Source organism: Tasmannia lanceolata, unplaced genomic scaffold, assembly GCF_043159265.1.
Source record: "Tasmannia lanceolata isolate RefF3 unplaced genomic scaffold, GAP_Taslan_0.1 ptg000012l, whole genome shotgun sequence".
NCBI lineage: Eukaryota > Viridiplantae > Streptophyta > Magnoliopsida > Canellales > Winteraceae > Tasmannia > Tasmannia lanceolata.
Window position 1 is genome coordinate 11,153,955 of NW_027518689.1, and position 16,031 is coordinate 11,169,985.

At 39.5% G+C, this 16,031-nt stretch overlaps 1 protein-coding gene across 2 annotated transcripts in view; it reads left to right on the forward strand.

Annotated features, from left to right (window-relative positions):
* The window catches only part of LOC143887619 (S-adenosyl-L-methionine-dependent methyltransferases superfamily protein), a 111,015-nt gene that overhangs the window by 52,059 nt on the left and 42,925 nt on the right, over window positions 1-16,031 (forward strand). For both annotated transcript variants that reach the window (XM_077391726.1, XM_077391727.1), the window contains exons 5-6: window positions 3,369-3,454; window positions 12,946-13,044. In XM_077391726.1, the coding sequence (XP_077247841.1) occupies window positions 3,369-3,454; window positions 12,946-13,044 (185 nt within the window). The remainder of the gene's footprint in view (window positions 1-3,368; window positions 3,455-12,945; window positions 13,045-16,031) is intronic.

The following is a 16,031-nucleotide window of genomic DNA, read 5'->3' on the forward strand; positions in this document are numbered from 1 at the left end:
AAATTTACCTAGGAACCCGAGCCAAAACCTTAAATTTTATTACTGCGATAAAAGAGTTAAAATAGGGGATATGCTACCTTACCTCTAGATCCACAAAAGTATTACAAGCAATTTACATCCTATGAATACTTAGAATGCCCAAGGAGTCACAAAAGTACATGAGAGGACCTACCACCTTACGCCAGGAAACAAAAAAACCAATGAATATCCAAAAATCATACTTTCTACGAATGCTAGTGATTCTAATGGAATCACATATCACAGCACCTTTAGCCTATGTAGGAAGATTTCTCCAGTGCAAAAGCTCACTAAAACATAGTATTTTTCTTACACTTCCAAGCATAATTAGCAAGGTGATCCACAACCCGGTTGGTCTCTCTGAACTGATGTGTCATTTTAGGCTTCAAATGAAGGACAAGAGACTGAAGCCCCTGCCAAATAGTATTTAATTGACCAAGGAGGATCCTTGTTGGAAATGATCAAGTCAATTAAGACCCTGCTATCTAATTCCATCCAGACATTCAAGAATCCAAAGGCTTTACAGTATCTAAGGCCATCTGGAATGCTTCTAGCTTCTGCCTGAATATTGCTACTCAGTCCATAATAATGAGAGAACTCAAAAATAGTTCTGCCAGCATGATTTTATGAATGCGCCCATCTGCAAGTCAAATACATAACCTTAGAAAAAATTTGATGAGGTCCTTCGGATATACTTTTGAAAATCTGATTTTCTTTCCAAATTGCCCGCCAGTTGCCAACAAAATCAATCTTTGCAGGATTCTGCTTTTTTTTGGCCAAGCGATGCCTGTTCAACTCTCTAAGAGATTGAGATGGCGGACATGGAAAACCCGAACCATATCGACCCGTCGAAGAATGCGGTACCTAATTTACCTGGAAGTGTTGCAATGGATGAAGCGAAGGTCAACAATCTCCCTCGCCTCTAGGCATAATGCACAATGGTCCACAATCATCATCTTTCGGTTACGCAGATTGTCAATCACCATAAGTTTGTGAGGAAGAGGAATACTCCACACTCTACTAACTGTACCTGTCATTGCAGCTGGAAGGAGATGGTAAAAGGATTTCACATTAAGCACCCCGACGGGGCCACAACTTTTCTTTGGTGTGCCCTCATGGAAAATTCTCATTGGCGATCAACTGATTTTTTTTGAATGATAATTGGTGATAAAATGATTACGAGGCGCATTTGTGATTCTTGTGATTGTGTTTTCTTATGGCCACTACTCACCTATTCAATCAATGTCCTCAGGCCCAATAGATCTGGAGTAATTTATTTTGGAGTGTTCAATGTTATCCCCAGTGTATTTATTTTTCAAAAAAACCTAATGTATTTGCATTAATGCATTATCGTCAATTGATTCTCTTCGGTGCTTGTGATGTAAACCCTTGGGAAATAAGAGACTTAGACTATTTATGAAGCATTTTGTTCCCTTGTACCCTTTGGATTCTATGAAAGGATAAGAATGATCAAATCAATAGCTTGATTGGAGCTGTTTTAAAAAAAAAAAAAGAAAAAAAAAAGAAAAAGAATAAATCGATTGGTAAGATGATCAATTGGGCGATTGTTGAAGTGTCATAACATGCCTAAAAAACTAAGTGGTTTGCTGGTAATAAGCTTCAAGATATTATTGATAACTGGATTTCGATTTGTGCTGTGCTCTCTCCCCCCCACAGTAAGGTCTCTCGTGGTTTCGGTTCCCCAGCCAGAGGGTGGATAAAATTAAATTTCGACGGTACTTGCATAATCCTTAGCAGGGACAACTTACAGAAAGGCAAATGTTTGGGGAGGGGGATGTTCTCGACTCTTAACGCTAGTATTTTCTATATTTTGCACGTTTGTGTGATGAATGTTATGCGATCGAAGCAGAGGTTCGTGCTGTCTAGAGCAGTCTCTAGCTGGTCCCTCTGATTGGCGCGGCCAAGCTGTCTGTGTAAGGTGATTCTCTTAATATGATCAAGTGGCTTAGTAAGGAGGCTCCTCCCCGTGGAGATTTAGATACTATTTTGGAGAGATCTCAAATATTTTATGAGGCATAAAGAGTACCTTTTCTCATATTCATAGGGAAGGATACTCTACTGCCTACTTGTTGGCAACTCATGGGGCTTTCTTTCCAAGATTGATGATATGGCACGGGATGCCTCCATTTTAATCATGTGTTATCTTTTCCTTTTTCCTTTTTCTTGCATTATATTGTGTCTATTCTGGTATTTGCCTTCTGGCCTTTTTTGATATATATTTTTTTGTTCAAAGAAAAAAAAAAAAATTCCTCTCCCTTGTCTAGATCTTAAGATAAGTCTCTCTATCCTACCGGCCCATCATATCAATATTCGAGCCTTGGTTCAAATTGAATGCTGATCCTATCCCCCATGGAGGCCAGCTAAGTAAGAGCGAATTAGACGCATTACTAGTGGATAACTTGAGTGTGCCAACAACATTTTTTTTGCATCTACAGGGCAAAATATCCTCTCTAAACGATAAAAAAATGTTCCTTTAAATCAGAGTTCCTCGGTTTGATACCCATACCATTCAATGGCGCGTTTCTGACAATTCTGTACATACCACATTTCACATGCAATTCATATAAATATTTCTACATAATACATACACCATATTCAACAAAGCTTCCCTCATCTCTCTAAAGAATTGTCTAGTTGTCCACGTAGCCATCAAATAATATTCAGAAAATTATCTTCGATCCATAGCTTGGACGACTGAAGATGGTAAAGTAACTTGATTTGCTCTAGTGGGCTCTAACTTCAGCCTTTGAAAGGGATGACCTCCATGGCTCCATAGCATCGGCTTTTGGAAGGGTCAACTTTTGAAGGAACATATTTTCTTAAGTAAGATCGTTGTCGTTGCAACATCTTAGGGACTGAAATATTAGACAATAAGTTCTATAGATCCCATTTTGGTTTATTTTCTTCACTTCAACCCTTATTTCAGTTGAAGTTATTTCTGTTTTGAAATGTTTTCCTTGAAAAATGGCCAGATCATTTTCTGTTCAAGTTAGTTACTTTTCAGTATTGTTTGCGACATATGTCATGTGATGAAATTGACCTGAAAATCTGATTTCTTCTTGTACTGTCAGCATTTTTATGCTAGCGCATCTAATTAAGGTTAAGATAACTTCATGTGAACAATAAGTTCAGAGCATGTTCCTGCAACTTGGAAATCGGTGTTTACCCTAGGGTATTATGCCTTGAAGTTATATTCTGCTCCTATCTAGTGTGAATATTCGGATGATAAATATTTTGTATGACATTCTTCAATTCTTTTCTTGCTCTTAGAATCAGAAAAATGCAGTTCTTGTACTAATCTATGACTCAATTTATTATTATTTTTTTAGATATTTCCAAACCTCGATATGTTCGCGTAAATTCGCTAAAGCTGGATATTGAGTCAGCCTTCCAAGAATTAGGAAAATTATATACGGTATGGGTTGCAAATCCTAGATAATTATATTTTCTTTATTCGTTGAACATGGATTCTGTTTTCTTATGAAATGCTTGATTTAAGTATATGAATGTAGATATCCTGGAAGATGCTATACCCACATGTGAATCCAATTTTCTTAACCATATTAATTTCTCTTTCTGTTTTTTATTTGGAATGAATTTAACATATCAATTAATATTCCTTGTACCAACATATTCTTTATTAATCAAGTGAAATATTAATTTAGTTCGTAAGAGCAAGATTACAAGGGTTGTCCATAAGGACCCAAAGATCACTATTTTTAAGTCCTGTATATAGTTCCAGACCATAAGCTCCACGTACTTTATAAATGATGATTCACTAGCTTACTTGCTTTTTGTGTCCCTTTCTCTGTCAAGATAGGTGATATCCGTTCCGTGATGGGTGAGATGCTCTATTCATTTTCTTAAAATCTTGGCACAATCCAGATGAGCAAGGATGAATTTTCATCCATCGATGATGTCATGTGAATTTCCTAGTTCCATATGGTCCTTGCTGTAATTCCCTCAAAAATATAGCTGCAACCTCTTCTTCAAGATGACCTCTTCATATTTTTTAACTAAGGCTGTGGTACTCCTGTTTAAATCGACTTCTACCAAAACACATTTATGGTTTTGGCAAGTTCTGGAGGGTGGGCATGTTGCTCACCAGATATCACGCTCTTTGTTGTTAGGAAGCTATGCTTTACATGTGTCTATCCATCTCTTATATCTGATCAAGGGATCTGCTATTAAAGGGTTCATCTTGCTTTCATGAACATCAAGAATAGTGGCTTTGATGACGAACAAGGTTCAACCACAACAACACGGAGAACTTGTGAATTCCTCTTAGATTGGATGCTTGATACTACATGAGAGAAATGGATGCACTATGGGCACCCCATTACCATCTTGATATGCTATCCCACTCTTGTAGCTCTCTTATTACCATCTTGATGCTTGTGTGGGACCACGGTCCACCAAGGAAGACCACACGACTAGAAGGGTTTATTAAAGCTTGATGCTTAAGAAGTTAAAGCATAATTGAAGTGACAGTTATTGTGATCCTTTCATATTTCACTATGTTAAGCTGTCATGGGGTTTAAGTGAGGGGAAGACACATGAAGGAATGGAAGTTGGGTTTTGTTATTTTCAAAAACGACTTGATTCTCTCTTAGGTTTCCAACTTCCAAGGGATTTTGAATTGTATTGACACCTATTGTGTTGGGGGTTTGACACTTCATTTCTAGTATGATCCTATTGACTCTTTTCTCTATTATTTGGGTAGTTATTTTATGTTTCCCTGAAACTGTTCTTGCTTAAATCTCTTAGCTCTGTCCGAGATCTACGCCAAGGTTTTAAATTTCGACCGAAATCCGAAATTTCAGGTTTTGGTCAACCCCGAAATCGAAATTGGGTAAACTCGAAATGGTACAAAATTTTGATCGAAATTTCAAAATTTCGATTCCCTGAAATTTCGGTCTGAAATTTCTGGAAAATCTCCCAAAAATCTGGATTTTAATCTTTAATTAATATTTTCTCGAAATTTTGGTTTCGGTGAGGGAAGAAACGCATTCCGAAACTGAAATTTGAAACCTTGATCTACGCTACATGTTTTGAGGCTTTCCATGCTTCAAAAGATATTCTCAACACTCATATTCCTTGAAATGGTAGCAAAGATATGTTGGTATGGAGCCCATCCAAGTGTGGAAATTTTCAGACTAAGATGGCATGGATGGTTGTGCGTGAGTCAATCCCAACTATTGAATGACCGACTTATATATGGGATGAAATCCCTCCCAAAATTAGGGTTCATATCTCGAAGACGTTCAAGGAAGCAATACGTGTAGATGCCAGAGTAAAAAGTGTTCATATACATTTCGCATCTACGTCTAATTGTTGCAAGCACCCGAAAGAAGAAGACACAAATCTCTTATTTGTATGCGGTGACATGGCCAAAGTATGGAAAGCTTTTGCGGTAATATTTCAGATTGGTTGTGATATTTGCCATACATCAGTTCATAGGGCCATGATATGGTTTCGCATGGCAAAAAAAGAAGAAGAGATACAGGAACATGGGAGTCATTGTGAGAAGCATTCCCATGTTCATCATGTGGGAGATATGGAAAGAAAGGTGCATAAGGAGATGGGAAGGAAAAGCCAAGAGGGCAATTACATTATTTGGAAAGTCAAAGAATGGATCACAAGCGATTGTAAGAAATTTACATTACATCCCAATAACAGGTTTGAATGTGAAGTTCTAAGATGGTTGGATATTATTCCCCAATATCACAAAGGCAATAAAATTAGTCTTATTTAATGGAGGAGGCCAGAAATAGGAAGGTTCAAGCTAAATGTTGATGGAGCATCCAAAGGTAATACAGGAAAGTCGGGCGGAGGGGGCATTATTAGAGATGATAAAGCAAAGATGAGTGTGGCATTCTCTCATTTTTATGGTGAAGGATCCTATATGCAAGCAGAATGTAGGGCCCTTCTAGATGGATTAAGACTTGCTAAGTCTTTGGATATAAAACTACTTCAGATTGAAACTTATAGCAAAGTGCTAGTAGACATTGTCCTAAATAAGGCTAAAATTCCTTGGGTCATTCAATACTATTGGTCAGAAATTTCCTACCTTATGCAAGAGCTCGCTCCCACTATTTATCATGTATATCGAGAAGGCAATCAAGTTGCAGATGCTTTGGCCAATGAAGCATGCCAAAGTCACACCAATCAACAATTTTTTTTTTTTTCTTGAAAAATGACAATTTATTATAATATGGTTGGGACAAGGTGCCCAACCCCCCCCCCCCCCCCCCCGGGAGATTACAGGTTGGATTAGTCATTATCCCTAATAGGGTTTACAAAAAAAGATACGATCAATATTCTTCCATTTGGGCTCCTGCCTTTGCTAAGCTATTGGCCTCTTCATTTGCCGATCTCCTACGATGCTCGATCCTAGGATTTAGGAGTCTTATCAACTTCAACACTTCCGCAACCAGTTTCTACAATTTCCAAGGTACCTTTGAGGGATCCAGAGGCCCATGCCACTGCGTTTGTGGAATCACCCTCAACAATTAAGAGACGCTGATTGTTCTCGTATGCCCACCTCAAACCGAAGAGGAGTGCCCTGATTTCCGCTTCGTTTGTATCGCAGATACCAGCCGGTTCGGAGAAAGTCATAACTGTGGATTCTATATTATTTCTAATAATTCCCCCAATACCAGCCTTTCCTGGGTTATCGAGAGAGCGCCCGTCAAAATTTAGCTTCAACCACCCATCTGGCGGTGCTACCCATTTGGGTTTGGGCTTGGTTCTGATTGTTCTGTCCCATATAATTGACCACCAATTCCTTATGAGATCTCCCATCCCGTAAGGAATTCATTTCTTAACCTTAGCCCATGAGACTATTTCCACCTTGATATCCGCTGCAAGGCGCCCACATGTTTTGCTCTTTTCCTCAAAGACCCGTCTATTTCGTTCTTTCCTGATATTTCAGGTTATAGCATAGGGGAAGGTCGACCATAATGCTCCAACAATTCTTCTTCTAGAGGGATCTCCCTAAAGAGGCAAAAGGAGCAATGAGATGCGATAGCTGGGGGATCCCTAGTCTCCATCTTAAGGCTTGATCATGTTGCTTGTTTTTAAGTATGCTTTAGAGTTTAGACTGTACATGTCTTCACTGTCTTGTAAGCCTGTTAGGGCATTGTCCTTTGGATTTTTTCTTATAAAATCACCGTCCCGGGACCTCAGAGGGTTATGTCCCAACGAATTTTCTATAGGATTACGTCCCAACAAATTTTATATAGGATTCATTTCATAGAAAAATGGCTAAGTTTACAGCCGACTGCCAACCTGACAGCTTGGGACAGGTTGTGAAAAACAAAGACGGAGTTACAAAGTCTATCTACAGCCTGAAAATAAAATGAAATGATAAATACTATGGCCCAAAAATCACCTAACTAGGGAGGGTAGCATCAATAAAAGGCATGGGGTGAGTGGAAGGCTGATCAAATGATAATGACAGTAAGATATGGTCAATAATGGCAGTAGATAAAAAAGGGAGGACCCGATTATCCCTATATGGGTACCGCCCGATCCTTGATGTTTCAAGCTAAATTTCGACGGGTCTAGTATGGGAAACCCTGGGCCGGCTGGAGTGGAAGGCCTGCTTAGAGACGAGGATGGTGTAATTAAGTGGGCTTAACTCCATTAGATGGATGAATGACAGCAGGGTAGTACCCGTGGTGATTTACGGATTTGATTGACGAGATTCGTGATCGTTTGGATGGCCATCCCATCCATTTCCAACACAGCCGACGCTCGGCTAATAGTGCGGCGGATCGTTTAGCTAGAGATGGGGTGAAACAAGCGTCTTTGGAGATTTTTTTTTTCCCCATGATTTTTTTTTTCTTTTCCTTAAATTCCTCTCTTGTTGTACCCATCCCTTCACCTCCTTGGTCTAGGGGTTTGCTTTTTCTCCTAATATATCTCACCATTTCAAGAAAAAAGAAAATGGCAAAGGAACAGTAGGGGTAGTGAAACGTCATCCTGAAAGGGGAAGATTATACAATGCAACTTCTATGACTAATTTCAGTAAGGGAGAACCAAGTAAAAAAGCAAAAAGGAACTAGTATGGAAATGCTGTAAATAAATTCAGAAGAGCTGATAGAACATGGGTGAAACCCTAACTCTCCAGTGGTGTTTAACACAAGGTTTAGATTAAAAGAGTCGAAATGTCAGCCCAGGAAATACTTCTGAATTCCGCTAAGAGCAGCATAAATTTTCATTGAAGAGTAAGGCTCAGAAAATCACACTACATTCAACATTAGACAGCAACCAGTAATGGAATGGAAAAATCGATCACATCTAATAGCTAAAGTCAGCCAGATATACTCAGTTGAATCAATGGATAATGTTCCAGCTTTTTTAAGTACCTCGGCTGCTTGGATGAAATTTGGTGATTAAGATCTCCCTTATAATGTGAGTTCTCGGCTGAGTCTTGGATTTCTCTTCAATCTGGTGGAAGGCCACTTCCAAAGGACTCCAAAGCAACTCAAGGTGGATCCAAAAATAACCTTAGCAAATGTCTGCAACATAAAATATGCAGAAGTTCTATGAAATATGGCAAACAATAGTTGAGTAAACAACAAACAGACGATGCCAAGACCTGTTTCTTTCTCTGATATTCTTGCAAGTAATTCAAGAAAATTTGAGCCATTGTGACATTTCAGTCTATTTCCAGCCACATAAACCTATATCAACAGCCTGAAATTAAGATCGGTTTGCTTCGTTTATTTCCAATATTTCAAGGCTGAGGTTGTCATGTAAAATCTGAAGTCCAATAAGAGGAATCTCTGATGTTGTTTGGACATCTGGATCTGGATTGGAATTCTAGTTCAGAGGTGACCTTCTTAGGCGCTACTTTTAAGCCAGTCGAAAGTTGAATTTGCCTTGAAAGTTTGTATATGATCCGGATGGGAATTGAACCAGATCTGAATTCCATGTGCAGTTTCAGATCTGGGTCAGGTATTCCAGCAAAGTTCTCTAACTCAAAAGATGTTAAGATGTATTCCAGCAAAGTTCTCTAACTCAAAAGATGTTAAGGTATTCTGACACAGATCTGGGAAAGAAAAACTAAAGGGAAAATTACGTATACACCCCTTGTGGTTTGGCCATTTTCCGCTTAAACCCTATGGTTTGGAAGTTACCAATGACACCCCGTCAATTTTCCGTGGGTTTTTTTAACGTGATGTAGTGGACTGAAAGGGGGAAATAACTGTTATGCCCTCCTCTTCCTCAACTGAAATTAGGGTTTTCATACTTTAAAACTGAAAATTAGGGTTTGATTCAAACCCTTGTTTATTTATCAACATAAACCCTCGATTTAGGAGTTTTATTTGTCTTCATTCACATCATTATAATGATTTGCACATAAACCCTAATATTTTAGGGATTTTTTTTGTTTTTATCATTTTTTTTTCTTGAAATGTGGGTTTGATGTAGCCATGGGGTGGGGTTTCATTGTCTGTGGTGGAGGTTACGGCGATGGCCGGAAATGGCGATGGTGATGGCGGCAGCGGCTGGACGTGGCGGCGGGAAATGGCGTAACCCTAATCCCTTTGCAAATGGCTTAAAACCAGTGATAAAGGGTATTTATGTCCTCAAAATATTAACCATGGTTAGTTTTAGTCATTCCGTCAGGTTAAACTAACGGACCGTCAACGGAGGGTTCTACTTAAAAATGTCAGGAAGTTGAGGTGGTGTCTTTGGTAACTTCCAAACTGCAGGGTTTAAAGGGGAAAATGGCCAAACCACAGGGGGTCTATCTGTAATTTTCCCAAAACTAAAAGTTCGTGCAGCTATATCAAACATCCAATAGGGGAAAAAACTGTTTGACGAAATTGTGTTTATGCAGGAATCCAAAAACGAAGATCATGTTGTGCAGGAGGTGGATGGTGGAGGCTATCAGCTGCACTATTGTGCATAGATGGGGCTGACCAACACGGGAATGGAAGGGAAAGACGATGGGAGGATGGTGAGGACTGAGGAGGCTCTGTGAACTGACAAGTTGACTACTGAAACATAAAGTAAAACATAAACTTAGTAACTAAAACATGAAATCAGTAACTTATTGCATCAATTTTACTCTGTTTCCTCTAATAGCCCGAATCACTACATGTGAGGCTTAGGACCTTAACAACAAAGGATGCCAACTTTGGTGTTTGATTTTTTATTAGATAACATATAATAAAACCATTCCAAAAAAAAAAAAAAACAAATAATAATGAAGCCAATCAAGATAAGACATCAAATTAACTGAAAACTAACATAAAAAGAAGTACGTAGTGAGGAGTGAGGACTTCTGTCTCATCTCAATGGCTATACAGGTGCCTAACTCTCCCTTGTTCTTGTCACATAGATCTAGTTGGACAGCCGTTTTAACAGTCTTTAGTGTTTTTGCCCTTCAACGTAGCCATACATTTGTAAAGACTGTCTTTTTTCTCATCGACATAGGCCACACTATTTCAATATATGATCTGGGGATTTAGGTTGTAGCTAGCTGCATGTAGAGGGCGATGTAATTGGTCCGTTCATCTCTCATCTCTCTTCCTCCAAATAGGAAGATAATTTCTTTGATTTGCCCCACAGTTAAACGCAATCTTTTCCTATGTGAAATCCATGAGCTCATAAATAAATCCCATGGCAGGCCCCTCTCCTCTAAATCTACTTCTCCGAGGAAACTTACTTATGACATTGTAGTCTTAATGCAAAAGTCGACATGTGGCCAAAAAGGAGGATCGATTAGTACAGTTGTGCATGCCTTTATGCCCTCAACCTTTTTGGCATAGCCACTATTAGTAATAGAATCAAAGACAAACAAGGATACGAGAGGTTGCTTTACTTATACAAGTTCAGCAACCTGAGATCGGGCATGGCAAAACTAGTAATCGTAGGATGGAGGTGATCGTGGTTCTTTGTGTAGGTTCTCATTAAGCTATGAACCTTTGCATGCCCATAAATAAACTTTGTTATTTGCTTATCCTTCTCAATTTTCTTGGCAAGCACCTTCAACTTAACTATACTCCCTAGCATAAGTCAATATAGTGAGCAGCTCAGGGAGTCTGATACAATTATTCCATATTCCCCATTAACTTCTTGCGTGAACTAACATAACTAGAATGGTTATCTATGATAACCTGGACAATCTTTTCCTCTCCAATCTTCTGTACCACTTCATCAATAAGGCAGAACAACATTTATCCATCCTTGATAGAACCTGAAGCATCAACTGATTTTAGAAAACCATCTCTCTTGCGGACAATTTACTAGAAAATTTATCAAGCACCTATTCTTTCCATTCGTCTACCCATCTAACATGATACTGCACCCATATTTTGCCCATGCCTAATTGTGCTCTACTACTCAATCTCCAATAACTCCATTTGTTCTTCTTTGTATCCATCTTCTCATTTTTGGAATTAGTTGGATCTCCCACTACTGTGAGCGTCATCATTTCGCTCCTTAGGCCACGACGGCCATCAAGATTCTATAATCGCCACAAAAAACCAACTAGGCAACCCCTTCTGCGACGATTAGAAACTCGTCTTCTCTTCACCGTTTAGTAAAGGGGAGAGAAAGGAAATCTAACTCGTAATCCCTATCTCTTAGGCTATATAAAAGGGACTAATTTAACCGGGTGTCAAAGGCTATATAAACTGAAGAGAGATGTGTCGTCAAAATATGGTGAAACGAAAAGAAATATTACAGAAGAAAATTTCAATCAGATTGGTGGATGGTTACATGTATAACAAGATACCTATCAATGGTCTTCCTAGAGTTTAGTGTAGATTATCTAGGTTGTTGAGAAGGACCCGTTGTTGAAAAGGACCCCTACCAACTTGAGTCCCACTATCAATCTTCTCATCACGTGGACTATCACTGCCAAGCCTTCTTCTGGTGCCCACTAGATGCTCATTTCTTCTAACTTCGTACTTTTCAAATTCTCCTCATCACATGCACAGTTTTTCTTTTATTCCATGAAGTGCCCCCATCAAATAATGTTTGAGGGGACTTATAGCTCATAAAATAAGCATCCAAAATATCTCTTCTTTTGGTCCCCATCTATTTCTTTTCCATATATTCATGAAAAATCTTTCTTGTCACACATGTCATTAGATGAACTTGATTTTACCTAAATATTTATGAAATATATCTTTTTAGTGGAGGTAGAAAGGAAAAAAACCTAATAAATTAGGGATTTTTATTCTCTTCCCCCTTGATTGCTTCCTCGTGTTCTTTATATTGATGTACTTATCTTTGTATTTTGACCATCTCGGTCTCATCCTTTTTAATATATTGGTGATCATTAAATAAAAATAGGGATTTTTGACTCACCATTCGAAGTAGTGCACAATCACATACAAAAATACTAGAAATAGCTTTGTTTTGATGATAGAAATCCACTATAAATGATGGTTTTTGATTCTATGAATGGTTGGGGAGAATCCCACAACACTAGTTCTACGAGAAAAAACTCATTTAACCTCAAAACTCTGAAATGTCTTATAAGACTCACTTCAACTATACTTAATTTGTAGTCAAGGTTTAAGATAAAATAAGGAAAAAAAATACAAAAAATAGATTGGGGTTCTTGTTTTTTAGCTATGATATTGTTATTTTGCTAGTTATGTCTGTTTTTCTTTTCCATCAGTTCCGTAGATCTTATTTGTTGACTCATGTAAATGTCCAGCATCATTCAAAAAAGCAAAAAAAAAAAACTTCAGTAACTCATCATGCTAAATTACAGCTGGCCTCAAATGATTTGGTAACGTAAGTATTCATGCCAAAATATTATCATGTTACTTGGTCATTTCTGTATAAGTAAAACAGCTTCTCTCTTTCAGCCCCATATAACCATATTCAATATTCTTCTTTCTTTTACTGTATAATGTCATGTATATTGAATAGGTCACTAAAGATGACATTGTCCCAGACTTGTTGGTGCTCCCCTCTGGCACAGATTTGCACGATCATCCGTTGGCCATAAATGGAAGTGTCTTTCTGCAAGTAAGATTTACTTTTACTTATTACCTTGTATATCCTATTTAGCAAATCTGACCAACTTTCAACAAATGATACCACTTAGCTGTTTCCTCAGGACTTTCGTATACTGCTGGCAGTCTTTTTTGTTTTGTTTGAGATAATAAACATGAATTGAGAGAAACCTTGTGAAGTTAAAGCTACAATAAACTGGGGAGGAAAACTTCCATGAATTTGGTGCAATGAGACCAAGTTGACTTGAATTTATGATACTAATAGTCTCAGGGCTGCACATGGTTCGGTCCGGTTCGGTTTAGGGAGTTTTTTTTAACCGAACCAATCACATCGGTTTGGAGAAAATCCAAACCGTAACCAAACCGATCGGTGGGATAACCGAACCAAACCAAACTGATTTTGACCGGTTCGGTTCGGTTCACGGTTTATCCGGTACAAATCCAAATCAAGTAGTTAAATACGTTTATCTATAAAACAAAAAAGGTTTATCTATCCAAATCAACCATCAATGGTGTGCAACGAGATCAGCAAGCTCTCTCTCTCTCTCTCTCTCTCTCTCTCTGTGTGTGTGTGTGTGTCTCACGAAACAAGAAATGAAGAGACCCCTCCCTCTCTAGCCCTAATCGAGGGCCTTATAAAGGGGATGATATATTCTTCACACCCCCGACACACCTCCCTTGTTTAAATCACCTCTCTTCTCTTTGCAAATGAAATAACTCACCTTAGATTTGATAATGACACAAAATCAGTTCATCTTTTCCTCCATTTCTCTGTTCGGTTCGGTTAATTTTCGGATTAAAACTCTAAAACCGTGAACCGAACCGATGGGTTCAGTTCGGTAAAATTCTAAACTGTGACCGAACCAATGCCGACAAAAACCGAACCAAACCAAACCGAAAGGCCCGGTTCGGTTCTGTTCATCAGTTTGGCCGGTTTTTTGTGCAACCCTAATAGTCCCATAGCTTGTGTTGGAGAAGAACCAAAATTAGAGAATAGAATAAGTTAGGGTCTCTCCCCTTCACTCAAGTATATATAAGATGGGAAAGAGGAAAAGACTACTATGCCCTTATGGCATACATACATAGAAACACACATAGATATCCAACACTCCCCTCAAGCTGGAATGTATATATTACACATTCCTAGCTTGTTACAAATATCAATAAATTTAGCTTTGCTCAATGGTTTGGTGAAGGTGTCCGCTAGTTGGTCGGCCGATCGAGTGAAAATAGTGCGTAAGACACCCTGCTGGATCCTGTGTCTAATGAAGTGGCAGTCCACCTCAATATGCTTGGTGCGCTCATGAAACACAGGATTGTTCGCAATATAGATAGCCGCCTTGTTGTCACAATACAACTTTGAAGGAGAAGATGGAGGAAACCCAATCTCAGATAGTAGAGAACGTAGCCAAATGAGCTCACTACAAGTGTGAGACATAGCCCTGTATTCTGCTTCAGCACTTGACTTAGATACAACATTTTGTTTCTTGCTACGCCATGACACAATGTTTCCCCCAACAAAGGTGCAATATCTAGTAGTGGATCGCCTGTCAGCCGGAGAGCCAGCCCAATCAGCATCACAAAAGGCCTCTATCTTCATATGATTATGTTTCTTGAAAAGTAGCCCTTTCCCTGGAGCACTTTTTAAGTAACGAAGGATATGCACTACAGCTGTCCAGTGAGAGGTACGAGGATCATACATGAATTGGCTTACCACTCCTACAACATAGGAAATATCAGGACGAGTGACAGTAAGATATATGAGCTTTCCAACAAGTCTCCTATATCTGTCAGGATCCTCTAATAAGTCGCCCTCTTCTGGAAGGAGCTTTTTATTTGGTTCCATGGGAGTACTAGCAGGTTTGATCCCCAAGGATCTAGTCTCATCCAGAAGGTCCACACATATTTTCGCTGAGATAGGGTAATATTTGTACCAGAGTACAATACCTCAATCCCTAAGAAGTATCGAAGGCGACCAAATCCTTCGTAGAGAACTGCTTCTGAAGAAAACTCTTCAATAGTTGAATGCCACAAGAGTCACTCCCTGTAATGATAATGTCATCTACATAGACTATGAGAATGATATATCCAGCATCAGATTTGAGGTTAAAGACAGAGTGGTCCACCTCACATTGCTTCCTATTAGAGAATCACTGAACTTGCCAAACCAAGCACGAGGGGATTGTTTGAGGCCAAATAGGGACTTGTGAAGACGGCAGACAGAGGTGGTCAACTCCCCTTGAGCAACATACCCTGGAGGTTGCTCCATATACACCTCCTCAACCAAAGTGCCATGGAGAAAAGCATTTTTGACATCAAGTTAGTGAAGAGGCCACCCATAGTTGACTGCCAATGAGATAAGGACACGCATATAGGGTATTTTGGCAACAGGGGAAAAGGTGTCAGTGTGATCAATCCCATAAGTCTGAGTGTATCTTTTAGCAACCAAGCGCGCTTTGAGGCACTCAACTGTGCCGTCAGGAAGATATTTGATGGCATAGATCCATCGGCATCCAACTGGGTGAACTCCAGGAGGAGGGGGAACAAGAACCCAAGTCTGATTCGCCTGAAGGGCGCTCATCTCATCGTCCATAGCAGCCCGCCAGCCAGGGTGTGCCAGTGCTTCTTGCAAAGACTTAGGCAAGGAGACAGAAGACAACGAGGCTACAAAGCCACGAAATGCAGGTGAGAAACGATCATAACAGACATAAGACGATAGAGGGTGAGCAGTAGTACGTGAGCGTGTACGAGATGCAATGGGAGACTCTAGTGTAGGGCCAGAAGGCGGCAATACTTGTGAAGTAGGTGCTGTGATTTTTGGTTGGGACGAGATTGGCGCAGGCAGAGCTGGAGACAGCTGAGGACGGGATCTGCGCTGGTAGATCCTAACGGGGCCGGGAACCTGCGGAGGAGGAGGTGGAGACGGAGGAGCCTGCGTGGGGGCAAGAAGAGAGGGTACCACATCGGGTAGCACTGGGAGAAGAAGAGGAACCGAAGGGA